This window comes from Festucalex cinctus, chromosome 6 (genome assembly GCF_051991245.1).
Source record: "Festucalex cinctus isolate MCC-2025b chromosome 6, RoL_Fcin_1.0, whole genome shotgun sequence".
Lineage (NCBI taxonomy): Eukaryota > Metazoa > Chordata > Actinopteri > Syngnathiformes > Syngnathidae > Festucalex > Festucalex cinctus.
In genome coordinates, this window is record NC_135416.1 from 23,021,744 (window position 1) to 23,041,981 (window position 20,238).

The following is a 20,238-nucleotide window of genomic DNA, read 5'->3' on the forward strand; positions in this document are numbered from 1 at the left end:
ACATTATGTGGCTCTTGCGTCCTTCTGATTTTCTGTATGTGGCCCTCAAATGAAAAAGTTCAGACACCCCTGGTTTAGATCTTGCACAAGAAATATTAATTCAGATCAGTTAACACATTGTTTTTGTCCATAATCAGTGCTGTCTCAGGGTTTTCCTGCCTATTATTCAGTGCTTGCTCATGTGGGGTTCAGTTCGGTTCTTAATATGTGAAGACTAGTTTGGTTCTAGAACTGCTCCATATGAAAAGTGCCTTGACCCTATGACTTTGTTGCATTAAATGGCATGCAACATCTTTCACGTGAAGATCCGTCACACCAAGAGTATTGCCAACTGGAAGTGTTTATTGATTTAGCATTAATAGAACACGTACACACACATCAGGTGACAGCGTAATATGGCGTAACAAGGAAAGGGACTTGATCAGCTCTTCCTCTCTTTACACAATTTGAATTTATTTTGCTGTTCTACATCAAGTAGGGATGTAACGATATGCAAATGTCACAATACGAAAAATACCACAAAATTAACCTCATAATGCAATAATCATCATGATACTGTGGGGAGGTTGGCTAAAACAAATCTCACAATCCTGTATATTAAAAAAATAATAATAATTTGAAAGAAAAAAAAAAGAAAAGAAAAAAAGCACAGTATGTTTTAGTACAAAACAGCATTGACAAAGAAATGGGTTTGTCATGTATGTCAATATAATGATGTATGTAGTTCCCAATGATGGGTTCGCCTGAAGCGGGTGGAAAGAAATGCTTTTTGATGATGTACCAGCAAAAAAAAAAAAAAAAAAACTGGTATGACTGATTATAGGAGGTAATAAAACATTCATTAAAATTAAACTGCACTATTAAACTAACCACCAGAGGGTGCTAACACTGCACAAATGGAATACAACCTCACCTTTTTAACAGATGTGCTTTTAATATCGTGACATGACGAATTAATAGCACAAGATTGCCGTTATCGTTACATCCCTAACATCAAGCATTTGCCCAGCTAGTTTTCAAGCATATGTTGACAATATTGTTCTGAAATTATTTAAATTGGGCTCAACCGATAATTGTGCGCCTGTACATAGCATATAGCCTCTTCAGATACAAAGACTGCTAGAAAGTTGGTCCTACCATTATACCAGCTTGGTGATGCTACTCATAATTCGTTTGTGGAATTCAGCAATGCTTTTTTTTTTTTTTTAAACAGCCTCCCCACCTGCAGTGAATGCTCATCTAGAGCCAAACTATACGTGTCCCACATCAGTCAAAATCCAACACAAAAGGGTCAAGTCTTAAAATGCTTGACTTGTACACTAAATGCACACCATCCATTTTAACAGTGCAGAGAACAGGATGACATAACTGCATCTCTAAATTCAAATATGGGGGGAACACAACAGAAGACATGCTAAAGTTTAAAATACTCTTCACATCAGAGCAACACCTTGATGCACTCAACTGGTAACTACCAGTACAATCAGAGAAGGTTATTCAGTACACCAACAATGAATAAATTATATTGCACAAAATGACACAAGAGGGGAAAAAACATACAGTAGGTTTTGATCAAGTGTTGATGTAAACAATGTTCACATTTTGTTCTTGTTCAAGATTGTATCAAAGTGTTTGTCTGCATTCAGACTACGACACTTTGTCTTACAAATCTATCAATCCCTTCTAATTCACTGACAAGGTGATTACAGGTTATAGTACAGTAAAAGTGCATGATTTATCGATGAAAACCAAACAGGCCTGCACATTGGTTTTACAACGTTATCACTACATGACAAGTTGCTGGCATCAGGCCAAAGCCTCATAAATCACAATTTGGTCAATTTCATATATATATATATATATATATATATATATATATATATATATATTAGCTGTATTATCGGCAGATCTACGTGTGGGTGTTATTTTTACAAATTATTGACAAAAATGCTTTGAAAATGGTTTGCTCTCTTTTGATGAAGTAATTGTTGATGGTTTAACACAGGGGTGTCAAAGATAAGGGGCCGCGAGATTATTTTCTAAAATTAACAAAAAAATAAATAAATTGTAATGTCAGACTAATTAATCAGTTGACCACAATCAAAATATATAAAATTTGTAACTTCATAAGCAGTCCTCAGATGAGCAATGCAACTTGTACGGAGGAATCGTCCTGGATGTCATTATTTTACACACAACTTAAAGTTACGGTTTGTTTAATTATTATTATTATATATTTTTTAAATTATAGACCGACAAACGTGTTATACGCCACAAATTCAATTACTGGTAACAAATGGCTATGACAAGGATTAGCGTCCTATAACATCATTAACTGCGCCATGCAAGGAATTCTGGGAACAATATATATGCAAAACAGGTCGATTTAACACGTGCAGGACTCAGTGTTGCCGCATTCCATTTGTATTTGTATTATTTTTTGGAACAATATAATTACAGTTGAGCTTCGTAATTTAAGGGCTGGCACACAAATGGAGAAAATCTGCATATAATTGACGGCAATCGTTTTTAAGTTATATACTGTTATGCGGCCCACTCGGTAATGTATTTTACTCCATGTGGGCCCTGAGTTTGACACCCCTGGTTTAACAAATATGCCGTTTTTGGGGGGGCCTCCTGAGAAGAGACTTTTTTTTTTTTAAGGTACAAGGTTTCGGGCCCAATGTCAACAAAATGTTTGACGTGAATTTCTTCTCTTGCTCAGTCGCTTAGATATTTACTATGATGAGTTACCAACGCAAGATTATCTTATGAAGTTACATGATTACAGAAGTGTTTGTGTGACAAAAATCAAAATTGAATGAACCTGTTAATGCAGCAGCCACTTCCTAATAGTAATGTAAAAAGCTCCTGTGAGGTTTGTATTGAGCAATATTTCAGTCAGCTTGCATGAAATGTTTCACAGCGCCGTAGTAAAAGTGCATTTCTGAAAAGTACAAATGACAGCAAATTAGCGCTTTTTGTTAATAATTAATAATAATAATAATAATAATAATAATAATAATAATAATGCTTTCTCATCTTAATCTAAAAATGATCTTTGTCAAGAGGGTGGGGTTGGCAACTTAAAATAAAATAATGTTAACATAGCTATTTTTGCGGTCTTCCACTCCAATTATTATTTTATTTTTTTTTTAGGTTTTGAGTCAGGCAGTAGCGAAGGCTAATTGGTCCGCCTCCTTGCCCTCCTCCCCAGCGCTGGACGAGCGGCTGCTGAGGTCAGCCACACCGGACTCCAAGTCACTGGAGAGGGAGATGTCGTCTGCGGCGAGGTGCTTGACCTTGACGGTCTGGCCGAGAGGCAGGGTGAGAGCGGGGTCCTTCACCAAAGCGATTTGACTGGCTGGTCCAAAGGTCCTGTGGTCCTGTGCGGGGCTGGTGACTGGGATTGTGTATGTGGTGGGTGGGTCCGGCCCACAGTGTCTCTGCTGGATGCACCGAGTCCTCCTTTTAACCACTACTTTCTCCCACATTATTGGCTTCCCTGTTAGTGCAGATATCCTCTGCATAAGAAAGAGAAGTGACACGTCCTTTTTATTGACTCATCATTGATTCTTCAGGGAAAACACTAAGACACTTTTCTTTAGTTTTGTGAAACGAAAGTTGAGAAACGTGTAAAGCTCTGGCACAACATTGACTGACCGATCTCTTACCGTTATTTAAGTGCCCAATACCATTGCGATGTTTGCATTTAGAAATGTTCAACAGCACACAAAAATAGACAATCATTTTACTGTAACTGAGTGATACAGTTTGATAGAACTTATGGAAGTTATGACAGACGGAAGATTTGTAGTGGTGTCATGAGTGTTCTGTGTGTTGTATGCCTTGTCTGGAGCCCGGGTGGTGGTGAGCGTTCCCTCCTGGTGGTACCTCCTGGTGATTGGTCAATTCCTCCTCCAGCTGCTGGGACTCCTCTCTCATTGCAGACAGGAAGTCTACAGGTGACTGGCAAGGAGGCGTCGACCGCTCCACGTGATTATAGAGTCCCTTCCACATTCTTAAAAGAGAGAGAGAAAAAAAAAAGGACAAGTAGAAAGTAGTAAGAAAATTGATGAATGGATAAATAAAACAAAAACAATAAAAATTAAAGTAGCACTATGGAAATTAAAGGGACAACAACGTGAAAAATCAACTTTTTGGAGCTTTTAGCAGTGTAAAAATGCAATTCCTCACTGAAAACATGACCGAAGTGGTGTTTTCCTCCATTCGCCCCTCTGAGGTCATTCTGCTCTCCCAGCACCAGCCCCCACCAACCTGAGACAACGAGCTGTTTGCACTCTTTGACATCAAAGGTGTGGACACACCCTCACACCGCCTTTGCGGACTAAACGCACACCCATTTCTCTGAGACCTCCATGGGATAGTGACAAAAGAAGCCTTTATCAGTAAACATTCTGTCCAAATGAATTCAAAGGAATCAATTATTTACATTTGCAATGCCAAAGTGCAATGGCAATTGGCTGTCTTGAAATTCCCACTAAGGTTCTGCCTGACACTTTGTCATGGCCTGGGTCGCATGCGTCAAAGTCGCGCCAGAGTTCATGACCTGTTATGTGTCTGTTTAGGTACTGAGGTAACAAGTGTCTGTTTACAAAACGTGGTGTTCGTGATGTCAACCTTTAATCCTTTCGGCGATGTTGGGGCCCTATGTGAGGTCGTTCTTTAGTCCTTTACGATTCACTGTCTGTGGGTGAGGGCTGAGAATTGTGTCTGGTTGGCTGGATTATTGTCCACCTGTCCTGTGTACTGCGTCTCTGGGTTTATGCCTCTCGATGTGAATAAATAGATAAAATCTTATTTGTGTCTGCATTCTGGGATCCACCCCTTCAGCACACAACACACTTGTGTAAACTACAAGTAAAACTTTTGTGCTGTTGAACCTAACTGAATGAATAGTGTAGTGCAGGGGTCCCCAATTAAATTTCCAAGAGGTCCACTAAACCCATCAGCCCAATTGACTAGGGTCCAGTCATTGGAAAAACACCCAACCGCAATAATTTAATTTTCTGCTTTTTATTCAATTGTAAACATGTCAATGAATTGACAAAAACTTCCATTTCTTAAATAATTCAACTTATTTGTAGTCTATTGTTCAAATATTTATTCATTAATTTCTTGTTTGTGCAAATATTCATTTGTTAAATCTTTCAAGGAAGGGTGAATACAACAATTTTCACATTATTTCTTTTATGGCCAAATATGTGTCCGCTCCTCTCATATGTGTTTTCAAAGCTGTGATACCCAAACTGTCCTCTATAAATGTTTATAAATTTGACGGACCTTATGTTGCTCTCCTTTCTCTGCAAATAGCGTGTCTGCCATTGCATCCAAAAATTCCTCGGGCATTCCGCAGTCAGTAAAAGTATTTTTGTGTTGTATCCAAAATCCAATGCACACGTAGTGAGCGGTCGTAGGCAGATAGCCTACACACGGGGCTCGTATTGCTTGATGCCGGTAAAATTAAAGCATACGCCTCAGTCGATTTACTTTTAAGTGTCTACGTTTCTGACGTTTGACAACACCATACTTCATTATGTTTGTCGTGAGAATGCGTGTACCTAAAAAAAAAAAAAAAAAAAAAAAAAAAAAAAAAAAACAAAAGTTTGGTAAGTTAACGGGCCCCGGCTCTGTCAAAGGACCCCAGCTCAAGCACAGTTGCCCTCGCGCACGCCTATTCAAAAACAGTCTATCGGTAAAACTGAATATAGTTTCCCCCCAGTACATATTGTTGGAGATTCAGATGAAAGGATTTCGGGGTCCGGACCCGGACCGCAGTCCACCATTTGGTGACTCCTTGTATAGTGGTTAGTGTGCTCGCTGAGTAAGCAGCAAGTTCCTGGTTTGAAACCAGCCGAGGTTTTTTTCCCCTCCTTCTTTCCTCTCTCTTCCTCTTTCTCCTCCACCGCGATTTCTTGGGACAAGGAGCCGTTTTGTTTCAAATGTTTATTGAAGAATTGGCTTGCGTCAAGTTGCGTGGCGTACTCAGAGAATCGAATTGTGAGACAGTCAAAGATTCCCACCCCGAGCGGCAACCACACGGGGAGAGGCGGGGTTTTACTGAACCGGGCGTTTTGCTTCCACGTTAGAAAACTAACCAGCAAAACACCCAATATTTCATTACAAATTAGATCGCCATGGTGTCAAAGGTAAGATTTAATCATTATATGCCCATAGTTAACTGTTGGAAGGGTTTAAAATACTGTGGTGTAGTCTCTTTAATAAAATATCTTAATAACTCTTCTGACGAAACATCGACTTAAAACTGGTTGAATGGGACCTTTGCCATGGACTGAGGGGGGTCTGTATCATTTTTACTGGCACTGAGCAACTTTGAGGAGGATGGTAGGAACACTGCCACACAAAATACTACAAATGTGCTGAATGCGTTATGGCATACGTCACTTCCCCTTTTCCCCCCATTTGTAACAAAGATGGAAATCAATTTGAACTTAGATGCACAATTACTGCTTTCCTGGCAAACACTGAAAAACAACTGAAAAGTTTTGTCTGAGGAGACAAAATAGAAATATGGAAGCTAGCTACCCGGATAAAAGAACAGTCAAGGATCAACACTGCCCCGACTTTCACTCGCTAGCGCGAGCTCAAAACGACATAATGTGCTTGCCCTCTGTCATGGGAAATGTAGTCTTCCTTCAGGCATAACATTACCGCTTTTGTCCATATAGCGCCACCATAATCAATGTAAACTGAAAGTTCCCTAGTCTTGCTTTAATCTTCTAGAAGATTCAAAGTATATTTTGGGAGTAGATGAATATGAATGATGTCTTGCTTGTGTCAATGAAGATTCCATGAGATTCATGTGTAATATTGAACGATTAACTAGTCAAGTTATTGTTTCACTTTCAGCGCGCTACTGAATTGAGAGTCCATACTGCAGTGACTTACTTGAAACAGTAGGGGGTGGTGTTAGGTCTCAGAACCCCTTGACATTGACTGAGTTCGGCCTTGTACAGTGGATTGGTGAAGTCCGCTCTGTCCTTCCACAGCTGTGGCCACACCGAATGGCTCCGCTCATGAAGCCTGATACACACAACATTGAGCAGCAGTCATATGCATGAATCCAAATGAATAGGTTTACAGCAGCAACCATATTTCCCCCGCCGTGGGCCAGTTCGTACAAGCACATAAGTTTTGCAGACCGGCAACCACGTAGGGAGGTGGGGGGGAGGGGCAGTTTGGTTTGCTGATTGATGAAATGCTACAACGCAAATCCATTTTATGTACCTGTACTAGCACAAACACCATAAAAAGGGTAACAACAATGGTCACTATGGTAACTCTTATCATGAATGATACGAACAACACAAAAATTGGGGTATTACTATTACTAGTATGCCTACATACTAGTGTAACAATAACCATGAAGCCACATTTTTATGTAACCATATACGCAGGGTCCTCCTAAAATGTGCCAACATAACAAGAAACCGATTAGTCCATGAATAACTCACCAGAACACTAAATCAAGAGCCACTCACCGCATAATACGTATGCAGAGCAGGCCTCGTGCATGAAAATCACCTATCGCCGTAAATCCATATTTCAAGTAGGTCTCCTGCTATTGTCTATGACTGCACCTTCCTCTTTCTTCTTGGTCAATGGCTCTAGTGTTGTCTCATTAATGGACCTTTTCCTTGTTGCAAAGAAACTTTCCAAATAACCTATTTTTTTATTCATTTTGCTAGCTTGTGGATTTAGTTTTAGCACTACACTGTGCAACCAATGTGTCAAGAGTCCGACAGACAGTTCTAACAGAGAATCCGGTCACTTTTTAAAATAAAATGTTTTTTAGCCTGGGATAATAAATACAGTAAAAGAGAAGTGCGGTGAGGTTTTTTTTTTGTTTGTTTGTTTGTTTGTTTGTTTTTTCTTTCAACTGTGGAGCCCACCACGGCCCCACCAGAACCTGGTGGTTGGGGTCCACTTGATTAGAGTACACAATATTCCTACATCAAACATGAAAAAAAACAAATAGTCAACTCCGATAGAAAATAACCTCTAAATTAACAAATGTTTTTGATACTAATCATAATCAACACAAACATTTTCAATGTTATTCTTTGAATTTCTGTAGTGCACCGTCTCGTTGAGAGACCTTCAGCACCTGAAACAAGCGCTCTCGTAGCTCAAAAGGTCCTTGACCTTGCCAGAGTGAGTGAATTGTATTCATACCTCATATCCTTACGTTCCTTCTGACAGTTGCCCAGGAAGGTCCCATAATGGCAGGAGTAGACGTGTTTGTGTATAGCAATAAGGAAACACTCGTTAAACTCAAAGGCACATGGAAACTGCTGAGACAGCTGCCACACACATTCCAAGAACTGATCAATAACCGGGGACACCTCTTTGGGATCGCCATCCAAGTGGGCATACCTAAACAAATAAAAACAAATGTTCTCTGAATCATCTCTACAGGAAGAAAAAGCGTCAATCAACGATTTTCAGGGTCGCTTTTAGAAAAGCTAGCGAGAACAAAATACTACAAACCAACAGATTTAGCTTCATCATTTTAGTCAAAATAAAAGAATCATTGTAGATTTTAGTATGGTCAAAGCAGTGCTTGGCACATCTGCCTCACAGTTCTCTGATCTGGGTTTGAAATCTCTGCTTTGACCTTCTTGTTTGGGGTTTTTCGTCTTTTCTCCAGGTACAATGGCTTCCTCTCGAATTTCAAAAACATGCATGGAAGGTTTACTGAAGCTCAAAATTATTCATATGAGTGAATTTGAGAGTGAATACTTGTTTGTCTGTGCCTTGCAACTGGCTGATGACCAGTTCAAGGGTGCCTTTCACCCAGTCAATTGGGATAGGCCTAATGAGGACATGCAGTGGAGAATGGATGGATAGATTTTGGTATGCTGCTTTGTAGTAGACTGTATTACACTCTACTAAGTAGAGTGTAACAATCTGTAGTATGGCACCACAACACAAGGTGGCATCTCTGTTCTGTCTTGCTGATGGGTCACATATTAATTTTGCCTTTCAGCGTATTTTTGCCATTGAGCGGTTGTGTACAGAACTGCGACCCATTAATGTGATGCACTGACAAACGTTTTATATATACTTTTTAATAAAGTGAGTACATGTGGACATTCAGCCCATTTTCACCCCCTACTTGGCTATCCAGTAGCCCCCATCCGTCCATGGCTGTACTCGGCCCAAACAATCACACATTACAAGAGGATATCGTATGTCAGACAGACGTGTTCTTGTTCATGTTTTCACTAAAGTTTTTATCTTAGGTTCTGTTTAAGTTATTCAGTAATCAACTTAAATTACATTGTAGCTTCTCTGTATTCCATTTGAAAATAATAAATACCAACAGTAATTATAACTTATTATCTTGTGTTAATGTGTTGTCGATGTTTACCAGTTACAGACCTGTGGGAGAACTTGTGACCAAACGAAACCCAATCTCTTTCTATCAGTACCTACGAGAGAAGAACATGGAAATAATTTATAAAAGACAAAATACATAAGCCACATCCAGGTATAAGCACATCATATTACATGGGTGAATATTCCAACGCCTACCAGGAGATCAATAGAGATGAGCTAAATGAAAGACTTAAGGCCTCAGTATGCTTCTGCGACGGGCTCGCACGGGGGGGTTACGGCGTTGCTCCGCTCGTGCGTTTGCCTTCCGACTTGTGCGCAATACACATCGGTGTCTGCTGGAGTTTCACACCAAGTCCCGCTGTCGCTATGGCTGGGCCGCCACAGAGTGGCGATTCCTCTGCATTTTATGACGGATTCAGGAAGTTCAATTTAATTCAGAAACACGAAACAAAGCCGGGGGGAGAGTAAGTTCATCACCGTGGCAATTAATTATTGCCAATTTGCACCGGTGTCGGCCGTAAACTCGCCAAAACACAACAGCCGTGCGCATAGCGAACACAGTTTTTTTTTTTTTTGTTATTGTTGTTTTCCGCCTCTCGTCCCAGGCACATATCCACATGCACAGCCGTGGTCTCCGAGCAGGGAAGTCGATTTGCGCCGCCAGTTGCCTTCACGGAAACTATCTGGGCGGGGGGCGGGGAGAGAGAGAAAAAAAAGAAAAAATGCCATCGAACGGACCAATCAGAAGCGAGCTACGCCCCGCCATCTACGGCGTCCAAGGATTGGCGACGTGTGCACGTCAGCCGGCCACAAGCGACGCGGCACTTAAAATTCATGAGCGCCGTCGATCATATGATCGACGGCGCTCATCGACGCGAGAGCAAACGTGGAGGCATAAATTAGGCTTTAGAGCTATAAATAGTGTGTGTCTGTGTGCGTGTTTACCATCATTCCTTTGATGGTTCGGTAAAATGGATCCAACAGGACACTGGCTACAGAACAGGCCTGAGCTGTCCTATCCCAGCCATCTGAACAGTGGACCAACACACTGACTCCTTCATCGGCCACCGCCTGAAAATACATAATTCTGTACATTTATGTGTCCAAAACTACAGCAACTACCAGCTTCCTTAACTACTATGTTAAATACAATTTACATTTTAATGACAACATACAGTACTGTCATTTTAACCCCCATTTGTCATCGCTTTTTCAGCAATCATATAGCTAGCATACATACTGAAGTAAACAAAGTGTTACTTTACAGTGTTTAAGAAATAAGCGTTATACCCTGGCAATGAATACTCCAGCATCGAGAATTGCTTTAATGTGTTTCAGCCAACCAGAATTTTCCAGACCCCAAAGGAAGTCAGTCATTGATGGAGATCGCATTTCACCCACTGCATGGAAGACAGAAGTCACACACACGAACTCATCAGCATCATCACCAACCATTTTGCATTATTTAATTGACAAGCAAAAGCTGCTTTCACACTGGCACATCAGAGGCATAACAGTAACAGGAGACTTCACACTTTACTGTCTCGGTGGCTCGCTTGCCTCTGACACTACGTCTGACGCCGGTAAATAACCAGACCATCCTTAACCACTCTGACCGTATTGATCCTTTACGGACAGGACAGTGATCCAGGAAGAAGAAGAAGAAGAAGAAGTAGTAGAAAAAGACATCTTCTAAGCCCAGTATAAAACAGTCTTACTTACCGTCAATCATTTTCTGTTGGCTGTTCCTCATCACATGAATGTTTTCTATGCCAATGAAGTGCAGCTTGATATTGGTGTAGTGGTCCTCGTTCTCATAGCCTTTACCAGCAGCTCTGTTTGCCATGGCATTCAGCTGGAAACACATTTGTAATGACTATTATTTAATTATTGTACAATGGCAATAGACAAAGCAATTTCTCTTTGAATCTCTCTCGGGTGTGTGATGAGCGTGTTTGTTACCTTGGGCCTCGTATCTACTACATAAATGTAGGCACTTCCAGGGTTGGATTTCATCACAGCTTGCAGCATCGCCTCATCCTCCTGACAACGCCCACTGAAGCCTGACAGCGGTTGACTACACCGGCACACTGCAGCCTAAATGGCAATGAAACATCCTCATCTTACTACATTAATATTATATTCACTTTGTTCATTAGGTTTGTCTAAAACACTGACCAGTGTGTCCTGGTGAAAGTATGACAGAGCAGGAAATCGTCCACGGCTCCTGAACCTTGAGCTGCCCAAAATGACGGTAGGTGAGGCTGACTTTGGAATAAATAGCTCTGATGGATACGTTTCACATATCTGGGGAAAAAAAATATAGCACAAAATATTTTTTATTGTATTGCTCACTGACACCAAAATATATGTTGCTACTTTCTATACAGCTGGCTCATGGGGGAACTAGTCCAAGGTTGTTGCATCTTCCCCTTTTGTACAAACTGACTGGAGAATAAAGACATGGCTAAAAGGGACAGCTAAAACAGTAGAGACGCAGCACTGTTGTTCAAACTATTACCAATTGTGGGGCTACACCTGTAGGGGGCCTGGTGCACCTGCCCGGCCGACAACCTGCTAGTTGATCTGTGGCCAACTTCAGGCCTTGGCTTTCCGAGGAAAGAAGGGCCCCAGTTCTCGGCTGGGGGCGAGGCGACAACCACATGACATTTTGCACAAACATCAGGTCTGGCAAAGTACCCCAACATGCAAGTACACCAAAGTGGCCCGGGTTGTGAGGGCCCTTTGTAGCTGCACGCAGCTCTACTTTTTGTTTGATATCAGTGTTTGGGGGGTTTTCCCCCATTTTATTTCTGTTTTTCAAACCACATATTGAATGTTTATCAGTATATTTTTTTTTTAATATATAACATTTTTGGGGTTTAAAACAATTCTCTTATACATGGCTTTTCGCTCTGCACAGGCCAGCACGGTCCCTATCCTCGCAAATACCGATTAAAGCAATATATTGCTGAGCCATGATGGACGGGTAGATAGATGGCTAGATTCATATTAAATCAAAATTAAAATGTTGGGTAAAATGATCACAAGCAACTAACCCTGTATTCACTGTTGCCTGCTGAAGCAACCCAGAGATTATTTGGAACTCCCATTCTTTTGTAGTCGGCCATGAGGTCTATGAAACTCCATGACGCTTGCCTTTCCTCCTTGTTAATATTGGGATTGAAGGACAGACAGTACAGCTCACTGTACTTTTCTGAAAATAGAAGATATTCAATCAATATGTATGAAATGCTGTATTTTTTAAATTATTCATCATACTGTACAATAATCAACTATAGACTGTAGATCACAAGACCAAACCCAGAAAACAGGTTAGTGGGTTTCCTGTCATGCAAAACAACGTGTTGATGACATGAGTGTTTGAAGCTGAACTTACTACTACTACTACTTCTACTACTACTACTAAAACAAAAAACAAACAAAAAACAAAAAAAACTATATGGCTGGCTGGTGTCTGCAGAATACATGTGTCATGTACATTATTTTGTTGTCATTTACAAAGCCAATTCCAATGAAGTTGAGACATCTTAAACATGAATTAAAAAAACACAATTTGCTAATTATGTTTAACCTATTTTAATTGAATACACTGCAAATACAAGATAATCTTCAAATTGATCAACTTTATTGTTTTTAGCAAATAATCATTAACTAAGAATTTTATGGCTGCAACACTTTACAAAAAAGCTCGGACAGGTGGCAAAAAAGACAGAGGAAGTTGAGGAATGCTCATCAAACACCTGTTTAGAACATCCCACAGGTCAACAGGCTAATTGGGATCAGGTGGGTTCCATGATTGGGTATAAAAGGAGTTTCCTGGAATTGCTCAGTCATTCACAAGCAAAGACGGGGCAAGGTTCACCTCTTTGTAAATAAGTTTATGAGAAACTAGTCGAACAGTTTAAGGACATGTTCCTCAATTTACAATTGCAAGGAATTTAGGGATTTTATTATTTACACTTACTATCCATAATATCATCAAAGAAAATCTTGAGAAATCACTGCATGTAAGCGACATAGCCGGAAGCCAACACTGAATGCCCGTGACCTTTGATCCATTAGGCAGCACTGCATCAAAAATCAACATCAATGTGTGAAGATTATCACCACATTGGCTCAGGTACACTTCAGAAAAGCAACGTCAGTAAATACAATTCGGTGCTACATCCGTAAGTGCAACCTAAAATTCAACTATGCAAATGCAAAAGCTATTTATCAACAACACTCTGGCCAGAAATGCCGACAGCTTTTCTGGGTCCAAGTTCAGTTCATCAAAGATTGTTATGGATGCAAAATTCAAAAGCCAACATCTGTGATAGTATGGGTTGTTAGTTAGTTAGTGTCAATGTGATAACTTACAAATCTGTGAAGGCACCATTAATGCTGAAAGGTAGACATAGGTTTTGAGATTTGGAGAAAACATATGCTGCCATCCAAACAACGTCATTCATCAGCATCGTTTTCAAGGACACCCCTTCTTATTTCAGCGAGACAATGCCAAACCACATTCTGCATGTGCTCCAACAGCATGGCTTCAGTTTGCAGTAAAGGACTGTGGGTAATAGACTGACCTGCCTGCAGTCCAGACCTGTCTCCCGTTGAAAATGTGTAGCGCATTATGAAGCGACAACTGAGACTTTAGACTGTTGAACAGCTGACTCTGTCTATCAAGCAAAAATGAGAACGAATTCCACCTACAAAGCTTCTACAATTAGTATCCTCAGTTCCCAAAAGTTTATTAAATGTTGTTAAAAGAAATGGTGATGTAACACGATGGTAAAAACGACCCTGTCCCAGCTTTTTTGGAATGTATTGCAGCCATAAAATTACAAGTTAATGATTTGCTAAAAACAATATAGTTTATCAGTTTGAATATTAAATAGCTTATCTTCGTAGTGTATTCAATTAAATATAGGTTGAACATGATTTGCAAATACTTGTATTCTGTTATTTACAGTATGTTTTAACACAATGTCCCAACTTCACTGGAATTGGGTTTGCATTTCTGCAAATATAGCATGACATATGTAACACGAAAGAAGCCTAAATATCAGCTTCTGTCATCTTCGGTGGCTCTGTGGTGACATCTTGTGTTAAAAAAAAAAAGAAATAGTAGACATTAGGGGTGTTAAAAAAAAATCGATTCGGCGATATATCGCGATACTACATCGCGCGATTCTCGAATCGATTCAATTAAAAAAAAATCGATTTTTATTTTTTTTATTTTTTTTATTTTTTTATGAGCTCAGAATTGTTCATTCGGTAGTCTTACCGATTCAACGTCTTATCATCATTGCCTTTTTTTTTTCTTTTTTTTTGTGTGTGTGAATCGATTTTTAAACTTCCATTTTTAATGGAAAAATATTCAACAAAACGTCTGACTTCGGGTTAGGATTCACACCTTGAGCATGGAAGAATGTTATATGAACGGAACATTAAGCCTTAATATTTTATTTTAATGCTGTTCAAACATGAAACAGATTACAACCTCTATAAGACTGAAATTTCAGATAAATAAATAATACATTTTCATATAAATCTTACACTCTACAAGCTTACTGATTAGTATTTTCTAAATTTGAATGAAAAAAAATCGCAACAATCGACTTATAAATTCGTATCGGGATTAATCGGTATCGAATCGAATCGTGACCTGTGAATCGTGATACGAATCGAATCGTCAGGTACTAGGCAATTCACACCCCTAGACATTAAGTTCCCACAGGTGCCATGTCAATTGTCTCTTTCGCCATTCACCTGGGCGAGGAGGATGTGATTTTGCATGCTTTGTCAAATTATGGAATTAGGTTGCACATATACAGAATAAAAGACACAGTTAGTCTTTCAAAACACACAAACCTGGTCGTGACAACCGCAATAACGAGGTGTGGACATCAAAGCAATCTTTCTCCTGTTGCATTAAAAGCTGGAAGATCCGGAAATCTTTGCAACGCAAGATCAGATGGCTACCAGTGGGTGTGGCGGGCAACTTCTCCACACTGCTTACCATACTATGTAAGATCTGCAACACAAGACAATTTTAAAAATTACTATCCATAAAACAAATAGACAAAAAATATTATAGATAGATAGATAGATACTTTATTAATCCCTAGATACTTTATTAATCCCCAAAGGGGAAATTCTCATTCATATAACATACAAAATCAACGAATAAAAAGACCTATAACATAAAATAAATTAAATAAATTTAAAATTTCCAAGAAAGAATAGTACTAAAATGCACATTAACAAGACTTTTCAAATACTTTGAGGTAAAACTGCTTATTCGCAGTACAGGATGGAAGAGGAGCACTTTTTTTTTTTTTTTTTTTTGTGTAGTGAATGACCCCTTGACCGCGAAAGGATATTTGGGCTGATGCTGCTATCGATACAAAAAAAAAAGAAAAAGTTGATATCTGATATATCAGCTGTTATAAGAACTTGGATATACACTAAAACATGAAGTGGGACCCTGTATATTTGGACATGGGACTTGAGTATGTGAGCGACATGACCATGATCCAGGAATTATTGTGGTCATACAGTTAAGAAAAGGAATTGTTTTTGTATTGCTGTTTGTTCACAGACACACCACATACTTTATTTTTTACTGGGTTTCATGTTCTACTATCTAAAATTGATGTTTGGGAGATTAGTTATGTATTCTACAAACGATGGCTAACTCAAATAAAAAGCGACGCTGAACCTTAACCACAATTGTATTTTCTGGCCTAAAGATGGCAATATTTTCACAGTTTTGCATTGATGAAGACGCTGGTTTCCTCGTTGCCTAATTATAAAATAAAAAAAATAAAAATAAAATAAAATAAAAAAATTAACCTGCTATAATTATCATACAATAAAAATGGCATGGAGTTTCTCACCTGTTTCGCACTCCACACTACCTCACTTTTCTAATAAATCAAACTTGTACCTATATATTATTGACGTGCTAAATTGTGGGAACAGATTACAAAACTGTGGGTACTGATTAGTAAACTGTGGGTACAGATTAGCAAAAATAAATAAATAAATTCATATCCTGGCAACAGAGGGGCTCAGTAGATACCGAATAAGCGGAAGACACATCTATGGATGGATTGGTCGTTGGAGCTTTTGTCCTCTCTGATATCATTGAGGATAAAGTTAACAGTGGACGGAGAGGAGTGTGAGCATTGTGTGCATCATCACTTCTGCTCACAATAACCGTGTTGAGCAGCATTTGTTTTAGAGTATTTGTTCTAAACCACTGGCTCTGCTGTGTGTCTTAATAGGCATTGTTTTGTGGAACTAGAAATGGACTTACATCAAAGCAATAGCAATTTTCCAATATAAATAATGTCAACCATAGTGCACCACAAAGAACCCCCCAAAATAAGTCACAAGACACATGATAAGATGTTGGGTAATTTGTCTTGTGATTTGAAATCATCAGGAGAACGTCAGCATCGTCTTATGAGGAAGTTCTTGAGCTTTTCTCTGAAATGCCATTGCTAACAGTTATGGAAAGAAGTAGTTGTATTTGCAGACTTGCAGTTGTATTAAAGACAAGACTGTTTTCTTGTGTCTCACATTCCTCCTTTAATATAGAAAGAAACAATCATAAACTACTTGATGAAATTATGGTAATTATGTTTTGCCTAGTTCACAAGGCATGGACCAACTTGCACTTAGTGGCCCGCCAGAATGCCAGAAGTAGACTTAAGAGTCAAAGACTGGAGATCATTATATATAGCCTACAGCATCTACTTCACCTTGAAAATGTCATGGATTAAATGAAGCTATATTGAATTTATTGAGGAGCAGCATACAGCTTCCCACTTACCCATGTCTCCTTGCGTGTCTCAGGGTTGTTCTCAATAAACATTGAATGTGTAGCTGAAAGGTAGAGGGTCCCAACACTGGCCTTTCTCTGGCCCTTCGACCGGTCCAAGAGACGCACATTTTCCACCTTACGGAAGAGCACATACATACACACACGTTTGTATTCCTGCATTTTATTATCATGAAGCGCTGATGATCATTTCTTAATTCTTGAAAACAGGTGGCATATGACGATGTGATGATACGGAGGATAGGGTGAAGATGTTTCTCAGGACAATGCAGCGTCACTGTTAGCAGATGCTCGTAGACTGCTCGAACTCGTGCATAATGGCGATTTTGCCGAATAATAAAAATACATTATTGTACGTGAGTAAATTACATATATCATTTTCAGACGAAATCCATTCCATTCCATTCCATTATCGGATACACCATTGGGATTTGTGCGGATAGGGAATACGACTGTTAACCTAGTACAGTTGCTCGGGTCACACAGAAGAGGGGTTCCATCCTAAAAACGCATAAAAATGTTCCGTTTGTACTAGTATGTTTACAGTGATTGACGCTATAGCGCCGGATGCTGCTCGGATGCTTGTCCCTGTCAAGGGATAACATGAGTCAACTTGGGAAGCATTACCACAATATAACTGGGCGTGCTTCGGTGAAAGCATGAAAATAAACACAGACCAAGAAAATAACAAACCGGGAAATCTCAGTTTCAGTACCATGTTAGATATCACGTCAACGATACCTTGGGCGTCCGGATGTGCTCCATCACTTACAACCAAAATGGTGGGACGTACAGCCGTGTCTTCCTTGTATAGTCTGTGGTGTTATATTCTCCGATTTACGTCAAGTGCTCTGCATTCCCCGTGGCTGTTGTTTGGACAATATCCTGAAATAGGTGGCATCTTTTCGCTCCTATAATATGTTCGAGACAATTACAGAGAGCAGACCTGCCGTAGCACCATTTTGCGGTCTTGAAGCTAACCCCTGCTGCAGCGCTTTACCGTCTGCCCGCATGCCTGCGACTGTGCCTGCTACGGCCACAGACATGTACAGACAAACCGCCTTGAGCGGATTGACCCTTCCACGACACGTGAGAGCGTCCGCCATATTATATGTGTCAGATCTGCACGTAACCTAATGCTAAGCATATGGACTGATCTTTATAAGGCCAGAACTTTGTAGGTTTCTGGCCTGATAAAGATCTTTACGTGCACGAGGTTCATGTTAGTTAGTGAGCCAGCCAGCCAGCCGCTCACTCACTATCTATCTATATCCATATCTGTATATATATATATATATATATATATATATATATATATATATATATATATATATATATATATATATTAGGGGTGTGAATTGCCTAGTACCTGACGATTCGATTCGTATCACGATTCACAGGTCACGATTCGATTCGATACCGATTAATCCCGATACGAATTTATAAGTCGATTGTTGCGATTTTTTTTCATTCAAATTTAGAAAATACTAATCAGTAAGCTTGTAGAGTGTAAGATTTATATGAAAATGTATTATTTATTTATCTGAAATTTCAGTCTTATAGAGGTTGTAATCTGTTTCATGTTTGAACAGCATTAAAATAAAATATTAAGGCTTAATGTTCCGTTCATATAACATTCTTCCATGCTCAAGGTGTGAATCCTAACCCGAAGTCAGACGTTTTGTTGAATATTTTTCCATTCAAAACGGAAGTTTAAAAATCGATTCACACACACACAAAAAAAAAAAAAAAAGGCAATGATGATAAGACGTTGAATCAGTAAGACTACCGAATGAACAATTCTGAGTTCTTAAAAAAAAAAAAAAAAAAAAAAAAACGATTTTTTTTTAACACCCCTAATATATGTGTATATATATATATATATATATATATATATGTGTATATATATATATATATATATATATATATATATATATATATATATATATATATATATATATATATACGGTGTATTTTATTTTTTCAGTGGTTATCAATAGCTAATTTAATCATTTTTGTTAGTCAGTTCATAACGTTGAAAAGTTATGGGACAAGATTGTTGAAGGGGATCTTGGAGCATGACAAGAACAATTGAGGAGTGGGGAAAATTATGCTGGTGTTATGCAGACGTGCAGCAACTAGAGGGTGGTGGCAACCTTACGCAAAGAGACATTTGGACTGTCTCTCACACAGAAAAAAAAAATCACTGGGAGCCAAAACCCCCCTTTCTTTTTTAAATTATTATTATTAAAAGTTATGATAACGCTACATATATCCCAACTTGTACTATCAAAAACTGTTTTCATCTGTTATCTATCGATGAGATGCTACAAACAACGTACGATTAATTTTTATTCCTGTAGGCTGTTTGTCACCTATTCTGAACTCTGAAAAAAAGTTTTGTACCTTCAAATAAAACAGTTAGTGTCCATTTGATTCCACCTCATATATTTTTTTAAGTTTAGTTTTCAAAAATCTTTTTGATTCACTTAATTGGGTTTATTGAACATATAAACATAAACACATCACAAGTATAAAATACAAGTTGTAGTTAAAAAAAGAGAAGAAGAAAAGACAAATAAATTGTCAATAGTATCATCATTTAAATGTTCAAAAGGAGTAGGAAGAAGTACAGAAAAGTATCTAGTCCTAATTCCCTAATTCTTTACATATTTTTCTATCATTATTTTTTTAAACCTCTTTTTAAAAACAGTAATTGATTCACATTTTTTTTCAGTTCAATTTCACAACTGTTTCACAAATTAACCCCTTTAACAGAAACACACATTTGCTTTATGTTTGTTCTTATCATTGTTTTTTTTTTTTTTTTTTTTTTTTAAAGTCACTTATAACCCATAGCAACAGCCATCTTTGATTTCGAACTTCTGAATACTGTGGCAAAGTTGGTTATTCTATACTTTGTACATTACTTGAGCTGTTCTATATAATGTGAGTTATTAATTATTTGTATGGCTCTTTTTTGTAATTTAAAG

At 38.7% G+C, this 20,238-nt stretch overlaps 1 protein-coding gene across 3 annotated transcripts; it reads right to left on the minus strand.

Moving 5' to 3' along the window:
- Nucleotides 1-322: 322 nt before the first annotated feature.
- Nucleotides 323-18,323, minus strand: LOC144020729 (phosphatidylinositol-3-phosphate phosphatase MTMR7-like). 3 transcript variants are annotated; one of them, XM_077524477.1, is made up of 14 exons: nucleotides 17,961-18,323; nucleotides 17,237-17,362; nucleotides 15,268-15,430; nucleotides 12,444-12,601; nucleotides 11,563-11,691; nucleotides 11,347-11,481; nucleotides 11,107-11,239; nucleotides 10,675-10,784; nucleotides 10,330-10,455; nucleotides 9,427-9,476; nucleotides 8,218-8,418; nucleotides 6,931-7,065; nucleotides 3,895-4,021; nucleotides 323-3,524 (listed from the first exon to the last, which is right to left on the minus strand). In XM_077524477.1, the coding sequence occupies exons 1-14, from the start codon at nucleotides 17,961-17,963 to the stop codon at nucleotides 3,168-3,170; spliced, it is 1,953 nt and encodes a 650-aa protein (XP_077380603.1). In that variant the 5' UTR covers nucleotides 17,964-18,323; the 3' UTR covers nucleotides 323-3,167. The 3 variants fall into 3 exon arrangements, with proteins under 3 accessions (XP_077380603.1, XP_077380602.1, XP_077380604.1); XM_077524476.1 differs by having other exon boundaries at nucleotides 17,987-18,321; XM_077524478.1 differs by having other exon boundaries at nucleotides 3,324-3,524; nucleotides 3,849-4,021; nucleotides 17,987-18,320.
- Nucleotides 18,324-20,238: the final 1,915 nt, after the last annotated feature.

Bases quoted from the DNA above. Each gene is read 5' to 3' on its own strand.
- LOC144020729 (XM_077524476.1), bottom strand. From the start codon at position 18,010: ATGGAGCACATCCGGACGCCCAAG. The intron at 11,692-12,443 runs GTTAGTTGCTTG...TTTTTTCCCCAG, and splicing joins CAGGCAACAGTGAATACAGG to ATATGTGAAACGTATCCATC. The intron at 10,456-10,674 runs GTATAACGCTTA...ATGTATTTTCAG, and splicing joins CTGGAGTATTCATTGCCAGG to GCGGTGGCCGATGAAGGAGT.